The 22,473-nt window shown below is 46.8% G+C and overlaps 1 protein-coding gene across 7 annotated transcripts; it reads left to right on the forward strand.

Moving 5' to 3' along the window:
• The first annotated feature begins 1,273 nt into the window (after positions 1 to 1,273).
• Hnrnpf (heterogeneous nuclear ribonucleoprotein F) lies at positions 1,274 to 19,634 on the forward strand. Of its 7 annotated transcripts, XM_045137418.1 has the most exons (6): positions 1,301 to 1,354; positions 1,700 to 1,759; positions 9,847 to 9,994; positions 10,531 to 10,663; positions 12,401 to 12,456; positions 17,723 to 19,634. In XM_045137418.1, the coding sequence occupies exon 6, from the start codon at positions 17,772 to 17,774 to the stop codon at positions 19,017 to 19,019; it is 1,248 nt and encodes a 415-aa protein (XP_044993353.1). In that variant the 5' UTR covers positions 1,301 to 1,354; positions 1,700 to 1,759; positions 9,847 to 9,994; positions 10,531 to 10,663; positions 12,401 to 12,456; positions 17,723 to 17,771; the 3' UTR covers positions 19,020 to 19,634. The 7 variants fall into 7 exon arrangements, with proteins under 7 accessions (XP_044993352.1, XP_044993353.1, XP_044993355.1 ...); XM_045137417.1 differs by lacking the exon at positions 9,847 to 9,994 and having other exon boundaries at positions 1,274 to 1,354; XM_045137421.1 differs by lacking the exon at positions 1,301 to 1,354 and having other exon boundaries at positions 1,637 to 1,759.
• The last annotated feature ends 2,839 nt before the right edge of the window (positions 19,635 to 22,473 follow it).

Here is a 22,473-nt window from a genome sequence, read left to right on the forward strand (position 1 = left end):
CGCCAGATGCATGAGCCAGATTGTGTATGTAGCTTTACTTTGATATTGGGGAACTGAACCTGGGTCCTTTGGCTTTTCTGCCAAGTGCCTTAACCACTAAGCAATCACTCCAGCCCTAACTAATTAAAAGAAAAAATATTTGCAGGTACATGTGTGGATGGGTGTACTAGGGAGTCTCTTGCATGAGTAAACATATGTCAGAAGCTTGGACCGCTTAAAATAATATTTTTTTTTACTTTGGAGGTAGGGTTTTACTGTAGCCCAGGATGACCTGGAATTCACTATGTAGTCTCAGGGTGGCCTGGAACTCACCTACTTCTGTCCACAAATGCTGGGATTAAAGGCGTGCACCACCACCCCCGGCTTGGGAATTTTTTGTTTTTGTTTTTGTTAAAGAGGCAGATAAGGAGAATGGGCACGACAGGGCCTCCAGCCACTGCAAAGGAACATGCATCTGGTTTACATGGGTCCTGGAGAATCGAACCGAGGTCCTTTGGCTTTGCAGGTAAATGCTTTTAACTGCTAAGCCATCTCTCCAGCCCGGCTCTGGGGATGTTAAAAATAACGTTCAGTTTAAAGTGAGCGTACTGGCTCACTCCTGTAATCCCAGCATTTAGAAGGTTGAGGCAGGGACTTCAGAGTTAAAAAGGCCAACCAGGGCTATATAGTTTCAGGCAAATCTGGCTTTGCCTCAAGATTATTTTTTTTTTGTTTTTCCCCGGTGGTGTGTATTGTACACTTCACATGAAAGTTCCACCAACTAAATTACTACTCAGAGAACATCTAGATGCACCTGGGCTTCTGGCGTGTACCCATCACCCACCAAGGATTAAAGCTCAGGGGAGACAGGCTGAATCTGGAAACGCTGCACGCTGCCTCTAGGCGAGGTGGCGCACGCCTTAAATCCCAACACGGGAGTGCGAGGCAGGAGGATCAACGAGAGTATGAAGCCACCCTGAGCCTACATATTTTCTACGTCGAAAAAACAAACAAAAAAGCTTCTCTTTAAGAGGCCTGCTTTCTTCCTTCTCACAGACTTGAAAACCACCAGTCCCGTGGGCTCTCTATGGCGTGTGCAGCGGTTTGCCTTGTAGCCAGCAAGGCCCAACCCGACTCTCCCGCCAGACGTGTGTGCGCGTGCGCCACCCCCGCTGTCCTATCAGAAGCAGGCCCAATCCATGTCCCCGCCCCCTTGCCGTTGCTGGCCAATCCCAAGCGATCCTGTGGGCTCGTCAGAATTGCGCCGTTGCAATCCAGTGCCCGGATGTCCGCTGAGGAAGGCTCCACCTCTTCACGGCCTTGCGTCCTTCCGGCCCCGTCGCGGTGAGCAGGACTGCGCCTCGTCTTCCTGAAGGTGGGGTTCGGGGGCGGCCGTCCCGCGGTCACGCCGGCAGCCGGCAGCCGACAGCGGGGAGGGCACGCGGGGCTTGCCGGGGCGAGTGTTTCCGGGTGCCGGGGAGGGGGCGTGGGCCGGGTCCGGGGGCCGGACGCGCCGGGGAGCAGGAGGGCTTCCGGCCGCGCCGCGTGCGCTCGACGGGCGGGAGCGGAGGCCCGAGGCTCGCCGCGCGCCTTGACCCCACCCCTCCGAGCGCCCACGGCGGGCGGGCGAGCGCGCAGCCGGGGCGTTTCCATAGTGACGGTAAACAAGCCTCAACTGCCTCCTCCACAACTGCCGAGTGTCCCGGCTTGTGTCCTCTAGGTGCTCCGGGACGGCCGCGGCTCCGCATGGGAGCGGGAGCGTGCAGACCGGCAGCCTGAGGTGAGTGAGGCCGCCGAGTGGACGGACGGACCGACGAACGGAGCGGGGAGCTGGCGGGCGGGACGGGGCCGGTGGCCGCGGGGTGAGGGAAGGAGGGAGGGAGGGAGGGAGGGAGGCGGGCGGGCGGACCCGGGGCGGCGGGGCGGGGTGAAGTAGAGGTGCGGGCCCGGGTCGCGGCCACGGGCTGCGGGGTGGCCGGTTGTCCGGGAAGGAGCCCCGAGGAGCGCCTGGCGGGCGGCGGGGACCCGGGTTCGAGGCCTGGGCCCGGCGCGGCGGCGGCGGCGGCTCTCTCGAGGCCCGCCACGTGCGGTGGACCGGGCGGCGGGCGCTCACGTGGCCCCGGGCGCCGGGAGTTTGGCCCACTGGGTGGGAGGGCCGGCTCCGCCCTCCGCCCACGCCCGGCCCGAGCCGCCGCTCTCGGAGCCTGCGCCCATTCCTCCTGCTCCTCGTGGCGGCCCGGCACCCTGTGACCCGCTCGGCGGCCCGCTCCGACTCCGAAACCGGCAGCGACCGAGGTTAGTGTGTGTTAGCGGGAGGGGACACTTCTGACGACGGGGTGGGTGGGTGGGTGGAAAACCGGTCCCTTCTGCTTTGCCTTCGTTTTCTTGATAGTTTTTTTTTTTCTTTTTCCTTTTTGGGAATTTCTCGCTCAACGCGGGGCTCCGGGAAAGTTGCGGTCGGCGGCGCCCGGCCGCGGCCGCGTGCACGTCCCCCCCGCCCGAGCGTTGCGAGGCGACCGACCGCTGGTGCCCCGCGCGGCGCGAGGAGCCCGGGCCCCCTCTCCCCCTGCCGCTCCGCGGCCTCCGAGGCGCCTCCTTTCTTCCTCCGCGAGTCCACGTGGCCCGCCGGGGGCTCCGGCGAGCGTGCGGGCCGGCCATGTGGCCGAACCGGCTTCCGGCCCATATGCACCCAGCTCGGGCTGTGCCTGAGTTTCCTAGGGCCGGGGAGTTTTTAAGATGAAAAGAAAATTTTCATTTGAGGCCTCGTAACAGCAATGGTTTAAGTCTTGCCTTAAAAGTTTTACCGCTCCCGAAATCCTAGGAAGAATAAAAAGTGGTTCAAACTTTTCGGCTAGGTAGAAGAACTTACGGTACTCATCGTTGTATTGTTAGATTCTATGCATGGTTTTTTTTTTTAATTCAGAAATAAGGGAACTTTGGCTTTTTAAAAAAGATTCCAGCCGTTTGTGATGGCGCACGCGTTAACCCCAGCAGAGGTTGGAGGGTCGCCTGGGACTACAGAATGAGTTCCAGGTCAGCCTGCGCTACTGTGAGGGGCCCTGTCTTGGGAGGGGGAAAAAAAACTACCCAAAAGTTTTCCGGGCTTTAAGAACCCCTTGAGGGTGGTGGAACATGCCTGAAATTCGTCAGCAGCCGTTAACATGGATGTAGGGGGATCAAGAGTTAAAGAATATCCTGGGGTTACAAGTCTATGAGAAAAGTAATAAAATACCTTTTTTCCCCTTTGGGTTTTCGAGATAAGGTCCTCAGCTCGGGCTGACCTGGAATTCACTATGTTGTTTTAGGGGGTCGTTGAACTCAGGGCGATCCTCCTTACCTCTCCCTCACGAGTGCTGAGACTAAAGGCGTGTGCCACCACTCCCGGTATAAAATGTTTTAATTAAAAGCACAGTAGTGGCTGAAGAGGTAGTTCAGAGTTAAAGGCCCTTGATTGCAGTCCTGTAAGGCAGGTGTTCCATTGTCCAGTCCCACCTAAGCCAGATGCTCTTAGTGGGATACTTATCTGGAGAAGGGTCTCACTCTAGCACAGGCTAACCTGGAATTCAGCAATCCTCTGCAGTGCTGGGATGAAAGGTGTGTGCACTATGCCTCATAATCTGGAGAAGGGTTTTCTAGTCCAGATTGACCTAAATAGAACTCAGTCTGCAGACCAGGCTGACCTCTTATCATGGCCGTCCTAATTCAGCCTCCTAAATTCTGGGATTAAAGGCATGTGCCACCACTCCTGACAAGCTCTTAAAATCATTTGTTTTTTGTATTTTTAATTTTCCTGTGTAGGGCTTGCTGTAGCCTAGGCTGATCTGGAACTCATTCTAGTCCCAGGTTGGCCTCCCATCTCTGCTTCCCAAGTGCTAGAATTAAAAGCGTGTGCCGCCACCTCCAGTTCACTTCAGACTTTTTTTTTAAATTGCTTTATATGAGAGAGAGTGGGCTCCTACGGCTACTGCATAGGAACTCCAGCGGCATGTACCATCTTGTGCATGTGGCTTTACATGGGTACTGGGGAATTGAACCTGGATCCCTTGGTTTTGCTGTCAAGGGCCTTAAATGCTAAACTCTGGAACTAACCACCCTTCACACCCCGTCCTACAATTTCCCCCCCCTTTTGAGTTAAGATCTTTGCCAGGCTGGCCTCCAATTACACAGTGATCCTACTGATTTTTAAGATTAAAGGTGTGACCCTGGGGTTTTTCGTTTGAGAAAGTTTTGTTATTTAGCTGCTTGATCTCAGGCTTGGAGAAATCCTGGCTTAGCCTCCAGTGTTGGGAATACAACCTTGTACCACATTTGTAGTGCACATCTCCATTTGTACGTCTATAGTCTGGTGCCTACTGTAGTTAGTAATCACCTAAGGAGCTTTCTTTTCTGAAAGGAATCTTTCTTGTGATACAACTATTGAACATTGAAGGCTGCATGTAAAGTCCCTCCTCACAGTGTGTGTGTGGGCTTTCTGATTACATGACCATGGTGGTTGCTTTTCCACTCGTACTTCCCGTAAAATGGTAGTTGTGCAAATGTTCAGTTTTCAGTGAGTATTGAAGGAAAACTTTGGAATGGCTGTATTCCTACCAGAGGAACTGCTGGCTTATTTCCTTATTTATTGATGTAGGATCTAGCTCTAGCTCAGGATGACCTGGAATTCACTCTGTAGTTCCAGGCTAGCCTCAAACTCATGGCGTCCCTATAGCTTTGCCTCTCAAGTGCTAGGATTAAAGGCATGTCACCACACCCAGACGTTTCTTTGATTTTCAAATTACCTAGTTTTGGAGCAGTGGGGAGCCCTTCAGACTGTTTGCCAGTCCTTTCCTGACACAATCAGCCTAGCTTTGGATTTTCAAGGTAGGGTCTCACTCTAACCCTGGCTGACCTGTAATTCACTACGGAGTCTCAGTGTGGCTTCGAACTCAACAGCGGTTCTTCCACCTCAATCTCCAAGTGCTGTGATTAAAGGCGTGCACCACCACTCCCGGCTCAGCCTAGCAATTCTTAGGACATTTAAGAATTGATTTTTTTTTTTATTTGCAAGGGAGTAAGAATAAGTATGAATGGGTGTCCAGATCTCTGCCACTGCAAAAGAACTCCAGTTGCAAGCACCACTTTGTACATCTGTCTGGCTTCACACGAGTACTGTAGATTTGAACCAGGCCTGTGAGGCTTTGTAAGCAAGCATCTTACTAAGCTATCTCTGCAGCTCTAAAGAATTTATCTTGTTTCATACATTGTCTTCATCTATATATCATTGCTAAATTTCAGTGACTGACAGTCCTGATTTTCAGCTTAGTTTGGGATTATGATGTTAAAACGTGGTTTTGTGTAGATTTTGGATACTATAGGAGCTTTGCATGAGTGAAATACTGTGAAATTTAAACTAGTTCCCAAATTTCTGGAAATGGAAAATTTCAGGAAGATTCGGGCATGGTACCACACGCACACATTAATCCTAGCATTTGTTTCAAGCCACCTGAGACAATTCCAGGTCAGACTGGGCTACAAAGGGAGTGCTGGCCGGTGGTTGTGCCTGTTCTAATACACAGTAGATGGAGGCAAGTAGTGTTTGAATTACAACAGCATGGGCTACATTAAACTCTACTGGAAAAAAAAAGTGAACAAAGTACTAAGGATGGGTGGCTCAAAAAAGTTGTTGTTCACTTTTGCAGGCTAGATGTCTATATGGTGGAGGTGTTTGCAGAGTTGGTTGTTTCTGAGATAAAGGGAAAAACATGGAGAAAGAAAAGATAGAGGAAGGAAATTTTCGTAGCTTTTAAGATCAGAATGACCCCAGTGTGTTTCTGCATTCCCAAAAGTTGGTGTAATCTCAGCAGTTGGGAGGTGAAAATAGGAAAGGGATACATGATGAATTCAAAGCCAGCCTGGCTGGCTTAATGTTAACAAAAAATATGAAGAAAACTGATGTGGTTAAAATGCCTTATTTCCAAGTACACGTGGAATCCAATCACTATTGAGGCAAAGGCAGGATGAGTGGTGCAAGTTAAGATCTATGCCAGGCATTAAGTACAAGCAAAACCCTGTCTTTAAAAAAAAAGCTGGGCTGGAGAGATGGCTTAGCGGTTTAGCGCTTGCCTGTGAAGCCTAAGGACCCCAGTTCAAGGCTCGATTCCCCAGGACCCACGTTAGCCAGATGCACAAGGGGGTGTACGCGTCTGGAGTTCTTTTGCAGTGGCTGGAGGCCCTGGCGCGCCTATTCTCTCCCCCCCTCCTCTCTCTCTCTGTCACTCTCAAATAAATAAGAATAAACCAAAAGATTTAAAAAAAAAAAGCTTCTGGGATATAATGGTGGTCACAGGTAGACATGCTTGCAGAAAGTACACACCACACACAAAAGTTGTAGTCTCACTACTATAGAAAGAGCTTTCAATTCAAATGATAACAATTTTCCCTTCTGTTGAGTAAGTGTAATATGGTAGTGCTTTTATAAACCAGTAACCTTACTCGTGTATACAAAATGTCTTTGTTTCATTTTGTTACCTTGGATAACCCTGGTTCTTGACATGAGCAAAAATTTAATAGGCCAGGTTTGGTGGTCAGTCATGCACTGGAGAGGTGTGAGGCCAGAAGGATCAAAATATCACTATTGTAGAACAGTAAGTTTGCTGATAATTTTGACACTTTTTAAAAGTAGTTTTTTGGGATAGTATTTCTGTAGCTCAGGCTGACCTGGAATTCACTGTGTGGTCTCAGGGTGTCCTCAAACTCATGGTGATCCTCCTACCTCTGCCTCCCTAGTGCTGGGATTAAAGGCACCATGTCGGCTCTAAACATGGGTACTGAGGAATTGAACTCCCAAGGCCTGCTGGCTTTCTTTGTAAGCAAGCTGTATCAGTTTTTAGTTATTTTTACTTGAGAGAGAGACCAAGAGAGAAAGAGGCAGAATAGAATGCCAGGGCCTCCAACCACTGCAAATGAACTCCAGATACACATAACACTTTGAGCATCTGGCTTTGCATGGGCGCTGGTAACTTGAACCAGTGGAGAGTGCAAGGATTAAGGATGTGTGCCATCACATTGGGCCTAGTTTGGTTTTTTTTTTTTTTTTTTTGAGGTGAGTCTGGAGCAAGAAATTAAGAGCCATTCAGTTGGGACTGGGGACGAAGCTGTGGTAGAATGCTTTTGTTTGCTAGCATGGGCAAGGCCCTGGGTATGATTTCCCAGCCCCACAGGAAGAACTAAAAAGATAGATACTGCCAGGCTGAGCAAAGCAATAATCACAAGGAGCTCCAAGGCAGCTCAGAAACTGCACCCAGGGAGAATCCATTAAAAAAAAAAAGCCAGGGTGATGGCAGAGGTAGTTGGATTACCATGAGTTTGAGGCCACACTGCAACTAAACTAAATAGTGAATCCTAAGTCAGCCTGAGCTAGAGTGAGGCACTACCTCAAAAACAAAACAAATACATAAAGTAAAAATTTGAGGTTCTGGCAGAACCAGGTTCATAAACCCATTAGACCTCCCATGGAAAGCTATCCCAGGTTCTCTTAGTAGATTTAATGATGTCATTAAAAATTATTTACCACAGTATTAGTGAACAAAAAAAAACCAACCTAGGGCTGGAGAGATGGCTTAGTGGCTAAGCGCTTGCCTGTGAAGCCTAAGGATGCCTGTTAGAGGCTCGATTACCTAGTACCCATGTAAGCCAGATAGATGCACAAGGTGGCACATGCATCTGGAGTTCATTTGCAGTGGCTGGAGGCCCTGGTGCACTCATTCTTTCTCCCTCTTCCTCTGTCACTTTCAAATCAATAAATAAAAGAAATCTTTAAAAAAAAAACCTCAAACATATCCTGGCAAAAGTGACTACATTAAAAAAAAATGGAAAATTTGGGACTGGAGAGATGGATTACTGATTAAGGCTTGTGAAGCCTAAGAACAGATTGGATTTCCAGGATCCATGTAATTCAGATGCACAAGGTGATGCACGTCTGGAGTTTGTTTGAATTGGCCCTGGTGTGCCCAAGCTCTATCTGCTCTTTCTCGCTCATAAAAAGACGCTTTTTGAAAAAAAAAAACATTTTTGCTGGGCGTGGTGGCATATGCTTTTAATCCCGGCACTGGGGTGGTAGAGGTAGTAGTGCCATGAGTTCAAAGCCACCGTTAGAAATACATAGTGAATTTCAGGTCAGACTGAGGTAGAGTGAGAACCTACCTCGAAAAAATATACAAACACACACACGCACTATGAGTGAGAAAGCGGGAGAGTATGTGCGTCTAGAGTCTTCAGTCACTGCAAACCGACTCCAGATACATGGGCCATATTGTGCATATGGCATTTTTTTGTTGTTTTTCCAGGTGGAGTTTCACTCTTGACTGACCTAGAATTCACTATGTAGTCTTAGTGTGGCCTCAAACTCATAGTGATCCTCCTACCTCTGCCTCCTGAGTGCTGGAATTAAAAGGCGTGTGCCACCATGCCCAGGCATTTTAAGAATTATTTATTTATTGCAAGCATAGAAAATGAGTGCTCTCCCAGGGCCTCTTACCACTGTAAACCAAATTAAAACTGGTGTACTACTTTGTACATCTGGCTTTACATGGGTGCTAAGGAATTGAACCTAGACCTGCAAAGCTTTGCAAGATTGCACCTTTTAACTTTTGATCCTTGAGCCTTAGGACTTAAATACAGAAAAGAAAGAATGGGGGAATATGAACTTATTTTTTTCCCCCTCGAGGTGTGGGGTCTTGCTGTATTCCAGGCTGGCCTAGAATTCAGTCAGTGTAGTATTAGTCTGGTGTTGAAATATAGCAGTCCTCCTTTCCAGTATTTATTAATGTGATTAAAAGGATGAGCCACCACAACCAGCATCAACTTACAATTTTTGTATTTTGAGGTAGGGTTTCACTCTAGCCCAGGCTGACCTGAATTCACTATGTAATCTCATGGTAGTCTCGAACTCACAATGATCCTCCTACCTCAGGCACCAGCAGGTTTTTTTGTTGTTGTTTTCAAGGTAGGGCTTCACTGTAGCCCAGACTGACCTGGAACTCAGTATGTAGTCTCAGGCTGTCTTTGAACTCAGTGATCCTCCTACCGCTGCCTTCCTTAAGTACTGGGATGGATTAAGGTTGTGCTCCAACATGCCCTTGACACTTTAAAGTGTAACAAGACTGTACACACACACAACTACTACTTTAAAAATTACTGTTCAGTGGCTCAATTTAGTGTGTTTAAATATTTTGAGAGAAGAGGAAGAATGAGAATGGCCCACTAGGGCCTCTACAGACTGCAAAACGCATGTGCCATCTTGAGCATTTCGTTTACATGTGGAATCAAACAACGGGTCCTTAGGCTCCGCAGGCAAATGCCTTAACCATTATGCCATCTCCAGCCTCATTTATTATTTTGAAAAACTACGGAGGGCAACATATTTTAAATATTTAATGTTTTAATTAACTTTAAAAGAAACAACCATTGGGACTGATGACAAAATTTAAACTACTTAAAGAAGTGCACCTCTATGCTGTTTTCGTTTTTGGAAGGGTCTCACTCTATAGCTCAGAGATCTCCTACCTCTGCCTCCAGAGTGCTGGGATTAAAGGCGTGCGCCAACATCCGGCTTTTTAAGTTTTCAAGAGAATTTGACTTGTCCAAAACTATTCTTCGCAGGATTCTCTTGTCTCCCTCTTTGGGAGGGTGATTTTGGTTTTACTTGGTTGGGCTCCCAATGTGTCTGCGGCTTTTCCTCTTCCCTGTAGCGGGCTCTTTGGACTTTACCCAGGTTGCTCCCTCCCTCTTTTCCGGAAAATTCACTGAAAACTCTTCCCTCTTGCTCTCTTCTCTCCTCCCCTACTTCCTGCCTCGGCCAATCGCGCGGTTCGCGGGCCACACCTGCAGGCGCGCATTTCCCATTGGTGACATCTTGGCGGGCCGGCAGAGGGACTTCCTCCCCTGCACCCCGTGACCCACGTCCGACTGCCGGCCTGGATCACGCGGTTTCTGCTTCCCGGACTTCGGACCCGACGGCCCGTCCCGTCCTGGCGTGGTGAGCCCCGCTCGGGGCCCCAGCCTCCCGGTTCCCGTCGCTCTCACTCCTGACCCCTTCCGCACCCCTTTCCTGTCTCCGCGCTCGCACTTTGCGGGCCAAACTTTTCCGGCCGCTAGGAAGTTTCCCTCTCAAGTTCTCTTCCTCCTCTGCCCTCGCCTGGAACTTTCCGGTCCCTGGCTCGCTTTCCCCGCCACCTCCTCCGGCCCCCCCCCCCCCCAGCTGCGTCCCTGCGCGCTTTCCCGTCTAGCTGCTCTTCCCCTCCCCCACCCTCCAGGAGGCACTAGAACTCCCATCCCCCGCTCGCCCCGCCCCCGCCGGAAGCTCCCGCCCGAGCCCGCGCAGGCCCCGGGGCGGACCTTCCTGCTCCGCGGGCGTTCTCGAGGCGGTCGGAGCGCCGGGTGGAGGCCGCAGAGCCGCGTCACCTTGCCCTCGGCCGTAAGCTGTGCTTCCCGCCAAAATACGCACCTCGGCGCCCCTGGGGTTTCCACTTGGAGAAACACTTGCCTTTGGGACCACTTGAACTTTCATTCCAGGTTAAGAACAGCAAAAAGATGCACCTGGACTTTCCTCGGAGCCCTCTGCGTTTCTAAGCGTCGGGTGGAGTTGGGGTCTGGCCGCGAGCCGCGCTTGCTTGTTGAAAACAAGTCGCTCCTGCTTTCGTCAGTGGTAAGTGTTAGAGTAGGAAAGACAGCCGCGTGGTCTTTGAGGCCGCGGCTGCCGTGGACTTTGATTCGAGTAGAACATTTCGAGTAAGATAACCTGCCTGGACGCGCTCCCAGCGCCCTGGTTAAAACTCACAAAATGGAGGGGAGAGAGTGGGAGGGCTCCTAAAGAAAACTGCACTTCCTGGAACACAAAGATATGTAAAGTAGAGTGCAGCCGGCTCCTTTGGAGTCCTCCTGAACAAAAGAACCAGGTGGGTGGTGCTAGAACTGCCCTTTTCGGCAGATAAAATGCACTACGTACTAGTCTGGATTCAAAAGGCGCACCCTGTTTATCTTGATTGGATCTACCTGAAGACAGCTTAAATCCAGTCTAACCAGTATCCTCAACTGGGGAAGAGTATATTCTGTTGTGCTTGTTGGAAATGCAGTTCTTGGGTGGTGATGAAAGTGTGTATGTTTGAGAGCTGCGAGTCTACATTAGTTGGCTATATTGTCATTGTTCACTTAACTGAAGTTGGCAAAACCCTACCGCACCCCTTGTAATTAAAATCAGAATAATACTCTACAGCAGTTGCCAGGGGCTGCTAGCATTTAGACCCTACTCACCATTTGTTCTGCTCATGAGGCTTGTCCCCAAACTTGTGTTCCCGGGAATCTTGCTACTGGGTTAACTTAAGAGTTGTGACCTGGTGTTGGCAGACTACACTTGGAGTAACGAGGAGCTGAGGTGATAGGATATTTGAGTGCGTTTTAAGCTATAACTTTATTATTATTTTTTTAATTAGCAATGCAGAATATCACTGTCTCAGGCTGGCGTGGAATTCACACTGTAGCCTCGGGCTGGCTTTGAACTCAGAGCTGTCTTATCTCTGCCTCCCCAGTGTTGAAGTTAAAGGCCTGACACCTCACTGATTTAATCCATTTTTTGGGTTGTTTTTGGTTTACCAGGTAGGGTCTTGCTGTAGCCCAGGCTGATCTGGAATTTAGTTATGTTATCTCAGGGTGGCCTTGAACTCAAAGCCTCCAACCCATAGATTATTTTGTTTTTTTTTTAATCTTAACAATTTTTTTGAGGGTCTTGCCTGAAATTTAACTATGTAGTCCCTGGACTGCTTATACCATTTCTTAATAGGTTTCCTAACCATAATGCTCCCCCATAATATCTTATGTAATCACAGGAAGTATGAGAGACAAGGCTGGCATAATTATCTCTTATTTTAAGACAAAGGCTGAACAAGATTAACAGGACGAATTTCACATTGTAAAACTAAGATTACAGCTTAATTCTCAAATATTCCATAGACTTTAACCCATGTCCTACTCCTTTGGAGAACACTGATGGGGCAGTCTGGACAGAACATATGTATTCTTAGTGAAAACATAATTCCTCTCAAACCATCTTAAAAGTTGCAGTTTACCTCAAGTTGCTAAAGTTCCCAGTAGTCTTGAGTGTCTCCACACTGCCCCCAGAGGGGTTCTTATAAACTGTCAAGTCCAACAGTATCTAGCCAACAGCCTTAACACTCAGGTGTCTAGCCCAGAGTCCCTCCTTTTCTCATTTAACCCCCACCCTCACCGTACATAATAGCTTGTGAAAATGTGAAACCAAAATGAAATTGAGGGGTGTGGTAACTTGCAATGCTGGGGCTATATGCATCCCTAACATGTGGAATTGAGCTGGATTCCAGAAAGCCTACTTTTGAGGCTTTGAAGCCAATAACTTCTTTCTTTTAAACAGGAAAACTTCCTTAAGTGTCTCCTGAAGGCATCTGTGATTCTCTACCCCCCCCCCAGGTAAGTCATTAAAGTCATTTTCATTTTCACTTGATTTATTAAAAATTGTGAGCTTTGAAGTTTTGTCTCTAGCTTTAATCTAGTAGTGAGCCAGCATAGCACACTGTTCAGCAGTTCTTTCCCAGTTTCTGAAACAGGAAACTAATCTGTAAGTTATTTTACCAGGCACCTAGAGAAATTCTTGTCAGAAATATGTGTTCTTTTATGCATCCATCGCATGTGTTTTTAGCTTTGGCTAAGTAAGCTGCTGCATTCTTGAGAGAAGGGTTTGACCCCAAATGGCCAGTTTAATCCCTTGCTAATCTTGGGTTTGGTATGGTTTCTGTACAGCCTGTGTTAAGGATGATATCCTACTGTATAGCAGATCGGTCTGCCACTGATTTTGATGACACCCTTTAAACACAGCAAGGGTCCCTTTGAAAACACAGGACTACCAGATTTAGATTGTGGGAAAGGGAAGATGTTTTAGAAAGGTGGTGTATTGGAGATGAGACCCAAAGGATTAGCAGGATTTAGCTAGACACAAGGTTGGTCAGAGTATATTTGGAGGGAGAATTACTATGTGCGTCAATCATGTGTGACAAATCCCTGAGGTAGCAGAGAATAGGGCAGTGCCAGGCACTGAGGAGAAAAAACAAAGGTATGAATTGCAGGCTGAAGTTAACAAGGCCAGAGGCCTCCATTAGTTGTGTGTTCTTTAGGCAAGTGGGTAACCACTGTGGACTTGTAAGTGTAGGTATGACAGCTCATATTGTATTCACAGCACTGGGGAAGGGAGGAAATAATGAATTTGAGATCAGCCAATGATACCTAGTGAGACCTTAGAGAGATTGTCTAAAAGAGTAAGATTTAGGGATTGAGGGTCCTATGGAGAGTGGACTGCTGGAACATTGGTTATATATAAGGGCTTGGTGGAAGTCCTTTAGTGCTGTGTAGTCCAATCCAGGAATTGGCTGAGGGCTTGTCTTGTCCTGAGCCCAGTCAGGTGATTTGGAGACCCCAGTAAACTGGGACTAGCTGTTTCCAGGGAGGAATATGTAAATTTATGTCTGTAGACAACAGTTGAACATACTTATTCATTCCCAGTAGGATTAATAATAACCCTCTTGATGGTGAGTGAAGGAGGCCCACAGAGATTATAAGGGAAAGCAAGTCAGAGCAGCACTGGACGGTTAGTAAAGGGAAGACCCCTGTAAAAAGGATTAGTTAGCACTGAGCATACTGCTAGGGAATAGTCCTCAGTGGATAGAATGAAGATGAAGATTCACTTAGGGTTGAGCCCAAAGCAGAGCCATAAATGGTTTCAGTGATGAGACTTGTTACTTGTTTATAAATTCTCTTAGACTTTGTCTTTGCCTATGAGTCCCTCCCTGGTCGTCTTGGAAGTAGATGATGATCAGCTGTAGGTGAGAGAAGGTGAGGCTCTGTGAAGCTGCCCAGCCATCTGGAGTGTCCCATGAGTGGACAGCCGTACTGGTTTGTAGGTGTGACAAGGTGGTTGTGTTCTCCCCCTGCTTTATTTTCAGCAGACTCTTAATTAGCCAGGCTAGTCTTGAGCTTGATCCTACCGCTTCAAGTCCTGAAATATCTGAAATTACAAGCATGTGCCACCAGGCAAGTCTCTCAGTAAGAGGCAGTGAGGCTTGCTCTAATGTTTGTTTTGAGTTTTTACAGTAGTTGCTACCAGGGCAGCTTTACATTTCAAGGAACATTTAGGAATGAATGGGAATTGTTTGTGCTAATGCTGTTGGCCCCTAAATGGAGAGACACTCAGGTTGCAGTCAAACGTCTTCAGTGCACTAGTCAGCAGTTGCTGCAATAAAGGGACTGTTAAGGTCACATTGTCAGTACTGGTTGAGAAACCCTGTGTTTGGGTAAAGCCATGAGACATGGAGATAGTCTTCTAGGGACATAGTGGGGCATGTACGATAAAACTACATAGCTTTTGTTGATGAGAAGACTGAAATGATAGTCTGAAATCTAAGCTGGGGTATGGGAAGAGAGGAGCTTGTGGATAAGGAATGACGACGATTTCCAGAATGTGGGGGCGGGGGACTCCCAGGCTGCTTAAAATTATTGGTGGCAGCATGGCCGTGTGGAGAGCTCCTTGGGTGTTTTAGGGGATATCATTGGAGGTAGGAGTCTGTAGGGGAAATGGTAAACAAGCTATGAATAATACAAAGGGCGAGTGGACCTAAATTTGTAATCATAATATGAACCCCTCACATTCCCTGAGAAGAGGAATGTGACTAAATAGGGATCCCCTACTGGGTGTGGTGATGCACACCTTTAATCCCAGTGCTCAGGAGTTAGAGAGGTAGGAGGATCTCCATGAGTTGGAGGCCACCCTGAGAATACAGAGTGAAATCTAGGTCTGCCTGGGCTAGAGCAAGACCCTACCTAAAAACCAAATAATAAGTAAAATAAAATAAATATGGATCCCTGACAGGCAGTGTCTAGCCAGTTAGGGAATTGAGAGTGGAGGAGCGCAAGCCCCAACTCCTGACCCTAGGGTTCTACAATACACCTGTCACTCAAAACATGCCGTGATCTTCAAGTGCAGGATAAGGGGGGAGGGTCCCCTGGTACTTCTTTTTTCCTCCAAGGTAGGGCTCACTGTATGTAGCTCAGGCTGACCTGGAATTCACTATGTAGTCTAAGGGAGGCCTCAAACTCATGGCAATTCTACCTCTGTCTCTTAGTGCTGGGATTAAAGGCTTGTGCCACCATGCCCAGCTGTGTACTTTTTTTTTTGATGCAGCAGTATATTGCTGCACTGAAAATACTCTGTTATAGTAAGTTACTTTTTTAAAAAATATTATTTATTTATTTATTTGAGAGCAACAGACACAAGAGAGAAAGACAGATGGAGGGAGGGAGAGAGAATGGGCGTGCCAGGGCTTCCAGCCTCTGCAAATGAACTCCAGACATGTGCGCCCCCTTGTGCATCTGGTTAACGTGGGACCTGGGGAACCGAGCCTCGAACCGGGGTCCTTAGGCTTCACAGGCAAGCGCTTAACTGCTAAGCTATCTCTCCAGCCCAGGAAGTTACTTTTTTAAAAAACAATAACTTAACCTATTTAAGAGAAAAAGAGGGAGAGGGAGAGAGAATGGGACACCAGGGATGCCAGCCAACTTATGCGGATCCTGGGGAATTGAACCGAGATCTGTCCTTTGGCTTTGCAGGCAAACGCCTTAACTGCTAAGCAACCTCTCCAGCCTGTATATTACATTTTTTTGGAAGTAAGAGTTTCATTCTTGCCCAGGCTGACAACAGTCCTACTTATGATGGTTTAAAGACATGCACTACCACACCCCGTTTGCTATGCTAACTTGTAATTTATACTGAAAAATTTTCATATTAGTGCAATACAGATTAATTAGTCCTTACACCTTCCTAGAGCTTCTTGTTTCATTTACCTATGCCATATCTTAAAAAGGCAGCTGATTTTTTAAATCCTACTGTTAGGTCTTAGTGATACATGGTGAATGTTGCATATGGGTGTGTTTTATGTGTGTCCGTTACAGGGTACACGTTTCATCCATTAGCAGCTTAAGGATAAGGGCTGGAGAATTGGCTCAGTGGTTAAGGGGCTTGCCTGTAAAGCCTAGCATCCTGGGTTCGAGTTCCAGTACCCACCTAAGGCCAGATATGCGATGTAGCATATGCGCCTGGCACACCCTCTCACATAAATTATTTGTGAGAAAGAGATTGTGGACATACAAGGACCTCAAGCTATGGCAAAGAAACTCCAAATGCACTGTACCACAAATAAGCCAGGCATGGTGGTGCACACCTTTAATCCCAGCACCCTGGAGGCAGAGAGGTAAGAGGATTGCCATAAGTTTGAGGCCACCCTGAGACTAGAGTGAATTCTAGGTCAGCCTGGGCTAGAGTGAGATCCTACCTTGATTAAAAACAATAGAGATTAATGGTTACATGATATCATGTATAATGATTGTACTAATTTTAAGTTGCTCACATGAGGGCTATGAGATGGTTTAGTGGGTAGTATGATTCTCGCAACACAAAAGCCTGAGTTCAGATGTCAAGTCAAATGTCAGGTATGGTGAGATGCACTTGTAACATTACTTGGGAGTGGAGCTGACTAGCGGAGTGACTCTGTATTCAGTGGGATGTATTCAGGATGGAGAATGGTTAAGGAAGATAACCTATTAGCTTCCATGCATACATGTGTGCATACCTTTAATAATCCCAGCAGAGGTAGGATCATTGTGTCTCAGCATAAGACTACATAGTAGATTCCAAGTCGGCCTGGGCTAGATCAAGACCCTAGCTTAAAATAAAGGACAGAGGTGTCAAAAGGCTGTCATTTGTTTGAGAGAAAGAATATAGACACACTAGGGCCTCTTACTGCTGCAAATGAACTCAGAAGGCATGAGCCACATTGTGTATCTGGATTTATGTTGCTGTTGTATCTTGTAGTTTCAGTGTATGTGCTGCCACCATGAACACAAAACCCAGGTTTTTTTTTCCCCTTTGAGGTAGGATCTGGATCTCTAGCCCTGGTTGACCTGGAGTTCACAATGTATATAGTCTCAGGTTGGCCTCACCGCACAGTACTCCTACTTCTCCCTCCTGAGTTTAAGGGCACACCATCATGCCAGGATTACCATGGGTTTAAAAAAAAAACAGCAAAAAGTAGGTTGTCCTGAGTGCTAGGATTGCAGGTAAGTGCTGCTATGTTTGGTTTTGTTTTTTTTGTGGTAGGGTTAAAACTAGCTCAGGGTGGCCTTGAGCTCCTAGATACCCCAACTGTCTTGGCCTCCCAAGTGCTGAGATTAAAGGCGCGTGCCATCATGCCTGGCTTTTTTACACCCCCCGCCCTCCCAGAGGTAGAGAATGGGTGCTCCAGGGCCTCCAGCCACGTTTGTCACCTTGTGCATCTTACTATTTATGTGAGTCCTGGTGAATCCAACCCAGGTACTCTGGCTTTGCAGACAAATGCCTTAGCCACTAAGTCATCTCTCCAGTCCAGTTTAGCTTTCTTTTTGGGTTTTCAGTATAGGATCTCAGTCTAACCAAGGTTGACCTGGAATTCACTCTCTATTCTCAAGGTGTCCTCAAACTCATGTTGAGCCTGAGTGCTAAGGTGAAAGGTACGCACTACCATGCCTGGATGTTCTTAATGTCATAGTTTCACTCATCCTTGCTTTCTTTGGAAAATGAAGAAGAGTATACTGGCTGTATTTTCATGTATGTTAAATGAATAATTGTGTAAAATACTTTTTTTTTTTCTTTCAGCTACATAAAACTCTGTCCAAGCCTCTGACATCAGCCCTTTCAAGTGTCCATGATGCTGGGCCCTGAGGGAGGTGAAGGCTATGTGGTCAAACTCCGCGGCCTGCCCTGGTCCTGCTCCATTGAGGATGTGCAAAACTTCCTCTCTGACTGCACAATTCATGATGGGGTTGCAGGTGTTCATTTCATTTACACTAGAGAAGGGAGGCAGAGTGGTGAGGCTTTTGTTGAACTTGAGTCAGAAGATGATGTAAAATTGGCTCTTAAAAAAGACAGGGAAAGCATGGGGCACCGGTATATTGAGGTATTCAAGTCACATAGAACCGAGATGGATTGGGTGTTGAAGCACAGCGGTCCAAACAGCGCCGACAGTGCCAACGATGGCTTTGTAAGGCTTCGGGGACTCCCATTTGGATGCACAAAGGAAGAAATTGTTCAGTTCTTCTCAGGGTTAGAAATTGTGCCAAATGGGATCACATTACCTGTGGACCCAGAGGGCAAGATTACAGGGGAGGCCTTCGTTCAGTTTGCCTCACAGGAGTTGGCTGAGAAGGCTCTAGGGAAGCACAAGGAGAGAATAGGACACAGATACATTGAGGTGTTCAAGAGCAGTCAGGAAGAAGTTAGGTCATACTCAGATCCACCTTTGAAATTCATGTCTGTGCAGAGGCCTGGGCCTTATGACCGGCCTGGCACAGCCCGGAGGTACATTGGCATTGTGAAACAGGCTGGCCTGGATAGGATGAGGTCTGGTGCTTATAGTGCAGGCTATGGGGGCTATGAGGAGTACAGTGGTCTCAGCGATGGCTATGGCTTCACCACAGACCTGTTTGGGAGAGACCTCACCTACTGTCTCCCAGGAATGTATGACCACAGATATGGAGACAGCGAGTTCACAGTGCAGAGCACCACTGGCCACTGCGTCCACATGAGGGGGCTGCCCTACAAAGCAACCGAAAATGACATTTATAACTTCTTCTCTCCACTCAACCCTGTGAGAGTTCATATTGAAATTGGCCCTGATGGAAGAGTGACGGGCGAAGCTGATGTTGAGTTTGCCACCCATGAAGAAGCTGTGGCAGCTATGTCAAAAGACAGGGCCAACATGCAGCACAGATACATAGAACTCTTTCTGAATTCAACAACGGGGGCCAGCAATGGGGCTTATAGCAGCCAGGTGATGCAGGGCATGGGTGTGTCAGCATCTCAGGCCACCTATAGTGGCCTGGAGAGTCAGTCAGTGAGTGGCTGTTATGGGACCGGCTACAGCGGTCAGAACAGCATGGGCGGATATGATTAGTATTGTAGGAACATTTGAGTTATTTCAATCAAAATTTCACAGGCAGCCAATAAGCAGTGAAAAGCAGTTTATAACTAGAGGAAGCTGTGGGACCTACTTTGCACCATGAGTTTGTGAAATCTGGATTAAAAAATTACCTCTTCAGTGTTTCTCATGCAAACTTTTCTTCTAGCATGTAATATTTGAGTAAACTAAAATATTTTCTTCGCTTTTCTCAATTAACATTTTGGTAGTATACTTCAGGTTGATGTTACCTGAGTTAAAAGTAGTTTTTAAGTACATGAAGTGTGGATCCTTCCAGCATACCACAGTGAACACATTGGGGAGATGTACTTTGGAGAACTCAAAGGTGCTAGATCCCCAATTTAAAGAAGCATTTCTCATGTTCATTCTAGTTTATATTTTCATTTAAATCTTTTAGGTTAAGTTTTAAGCTTTTTAAAAATTAGTTTTGAGAATTGAGACACAATACTAATACTGTAGGAATTGGTGAGGCCTTGACTTAAAGCTTTCTTTGTACTGTGATTTCCTTTGGGTGTATTTTGCTAAGTGAAACTTGTTAAATTTTTTTGTTAACTAAATTTTTTTCTTAAAATAAAGACTTTTTCACAATGACTGGCACAGCTTATCTACTCAGCAAAAGGTAGGCAAAAAAAAAAAAAAGAAAAAAAGGTAGGCAAATGGGTGATTGGGAAGCTTTTATCCTTACATGGGTTGTAATGTTGACTAGAAACAGCTATAGAAAATCAGTCTATGCCCCCTGTGACTCATACTGTCCGTGTTTTAGGTCTCTTCCCCCCCCCCCCCCCACTATTTGTTTGGACGACTCTCCTAGAGCCCACAGCCAGAAGGCTTGCATTGACTGTTACACTCTGAAGTTGGCCACTTTGGTAGTCTACTATTCAGGGTGACCCACTAGGATAGCTCATGAAAGTGTAGTGGGGCAGAAGAGTAACTGAACAATGCCAGTGTTTGCTTGTCCCCTAGATAAAACCTAGGGTCAGCCTCTTGGATATTTAAATTACTGAGCTATGCGGCCTGGTCCCTGGTTTGCAGCCAGCTGTTAGACATTTCTACAAAAGAACCAGATCTGCAGTTAGGCAGGGTACACAAGGGCCTTCAGATGTGTGCGCCACTTGGTGCAACTGTCTTACATGGGTCCTTTGACTTTGCAGGCAAACACTTAACTGCCAAGCCATCTCCAGCCCCAGGAAGCTTTTTGAGGTGGTTCTGTGTTTGTCAAGTTGGCTCATTGTTTTGCCTCAGCCTCCTCAGTTGGGACAGTTGATGAATGTTATCTATATCCCTCACTTTGTGTTTACTATACATAAAAATGTCATTTGCAACAGCTGCTCATGTACTTCATTCTTTCCCTCCTGTGGGAAATATGTTGGTCATGATGTTAAGAACTGGTCCATCTTACTCTTAACTCCCACTTTTAGAGACTCAATGTTTTATTTTTTGTAGTATGTAGATTGGGATAGATACTCTTTATTGGGGGAAACATCCATTTGCTTGAGTTTTTTCAAGGCTTCAGTTGCATGGAACACATTCTACAATTTAACTCTACATCCCTATTCTCCTTGGCTAATACATGTTTAAACATTCACTTGATTTGATACAGGTTTGTCCAGTAAGCCTGGCTCTCAAAAACATGTAGGTCAGGCTCAGTGCTTGAATTGATTACCTGGCCAATTGACCTTTTTGAGTTCCTTTCACCCCATGCGTTGAACAACAAAAAACGTCAAGGTAGGGTCTCACTCTGACCCAATCTGACTGTAGTCTCAGGCTGGTCCTGAACTCAAAATGATCCTGCCTCTGCTCCTGAGTGCTGGGATTAAAGGTGTGCGCCACGACTCCCGACTCTGAATAAATCTTTAGGATTGATGCATCCTCTTTTTTTAATGTGCATGTGCAGGTTCATGTGTATGGGTACATGTGGAGGCAGAGGTTAATGCCAAGTAGCCCAGACTGACCTGGGACACCGTCTACCCACAGGCTGGGATACCAATCCTGGCTCCACCTTATGTTCTGATAAAACCTCACTGAACCTGGAACTCATCATATCCAACTGGACTAGCTAGCCAGCAAGCCACAGGGGTCTTCCTGTCTGCAACTGTCCAGCATTGGATTACTGGACTGCACCATCGTGTCTGGCTGTGAGCATGAGTACTAGGGATAAAATTTGGGTCATCCTGCTTGCAAGGCAAGTTCTTTACCCATTAAACTGTCAGCTCTGCATCCATTTTGGCATATTTGCCTCTATTTTCACATTTTGTTCATTTGTTAGGGACATTGGAGGGGCTGTAGGACAATGTGAAGAAGTCCAGATCTTCGAGCATTTAGCTGTATGGGTCCTGGGGAGTCAGATTCAAGCTGTCAGGCATTGAAAGCAAGTACCTTTTTTGGAGGTAGGGTCTCTTAACTGGCCTGGAATTTACTCTAGTCTCAGGGTGGCCTTGAACTCATGGTGATCCTCCTACCTCTTCCTCGGGCTGGGATTAAAGGCGTGCACCACCACGACTGACTGAAAGCAAATACCTTTAACTACTGAGCCATCTCTGCAGTCCTTAGTTTTGTATTTATTGTCTTTTCATGCCTCAAAACTTGAATATAGCTGTGTGGTGGCACACGCCTTTCATCCCAGTACTCATGAGGCATAGGTAGGATTGCCATTAGTTTGAGGCCACCCTAACAGTTCATAGCTTCAGTTCAGCCTGGGCTAGAGTGAAACCCTATCTTAGGTGGAAAAATCAGCAATAAAGGCATTTTACTCAGGAGATGTAAACCAGTTTTCTCAGGCAATGTTTAGAACAAGGTTAAAAACTTGATAGAACCTGGTTAACTTTCCCTTGTATATTGAGTGCCTTCTTAGCTTTGGGAACAGAACTCAAGCTGCATGTTGACAACTGAAGAAGACTAAGTCCCCTTTTGGTCCTGGTTTAATAAAACAGTATTTTGTAATGTTCAGATAAGAGTCCATGTGTGCAAGACACCTATGGTGTCTTTTCAGGTATGCCACTCACCTTTTTTGACAGTTTCTCATTGACATGGAACTCACCAATCAAGGTGTAGACTGACTGGCCAGTGAGCTCCAGGGATCATCATCTCTGCTTGGATTGAAGCTGCATGGGGAGTATGTCAGTACTTCTTTTCAAGATAGGGTTTTGCTATAGCCCAGGCAGACCTAGAATTCAGTATTTACAGGTTCATGCATATATATAAAACCCCTTCTGTCCAACTCTGTTTACCCACTGAATTTAGTGTTGCTCACATGAGGATAGGTGGGGGAGTCTAATGGGTAAGTTACCAGTGACATCGAAGAGGTGTCTCTGATTGCCACAATAATTGCCAACATGGTTGGTGGAGGTGTATTGCAGGGAGTTCATATCTGGGAGGCAGCATACCACCCTTTCTACAGTGTTCTCTGGTCTTTGGAGGGGGTGATAAAGGT

Source organism: Jaculus jaculus, chromosome 18 (genome assembly GCF_020740685.1).
Source record: "Jaculus jaculus isolate mJacJac1 chromosome 18, mJacJac1.mat.Y.cur, whole genome shotgun sequence".
In the NCBI taxonomy this organism is placed as follows: Eukaryota; Metazoa; Chordata; class Mammalia; order Rodentia; family Dipodidae; genus Jaculus; species Jaculus jaculus.

What these genes read in the sequence shown, in the direction of transcription:
- Hnrnpf (XM_045137417.1), top strand. Translation starts at nt 17,772, where the DNA reads ATGATGCTGGGCCCTGAGGGAGGTGAAGGCTATGTGGTCAAACTCCGC.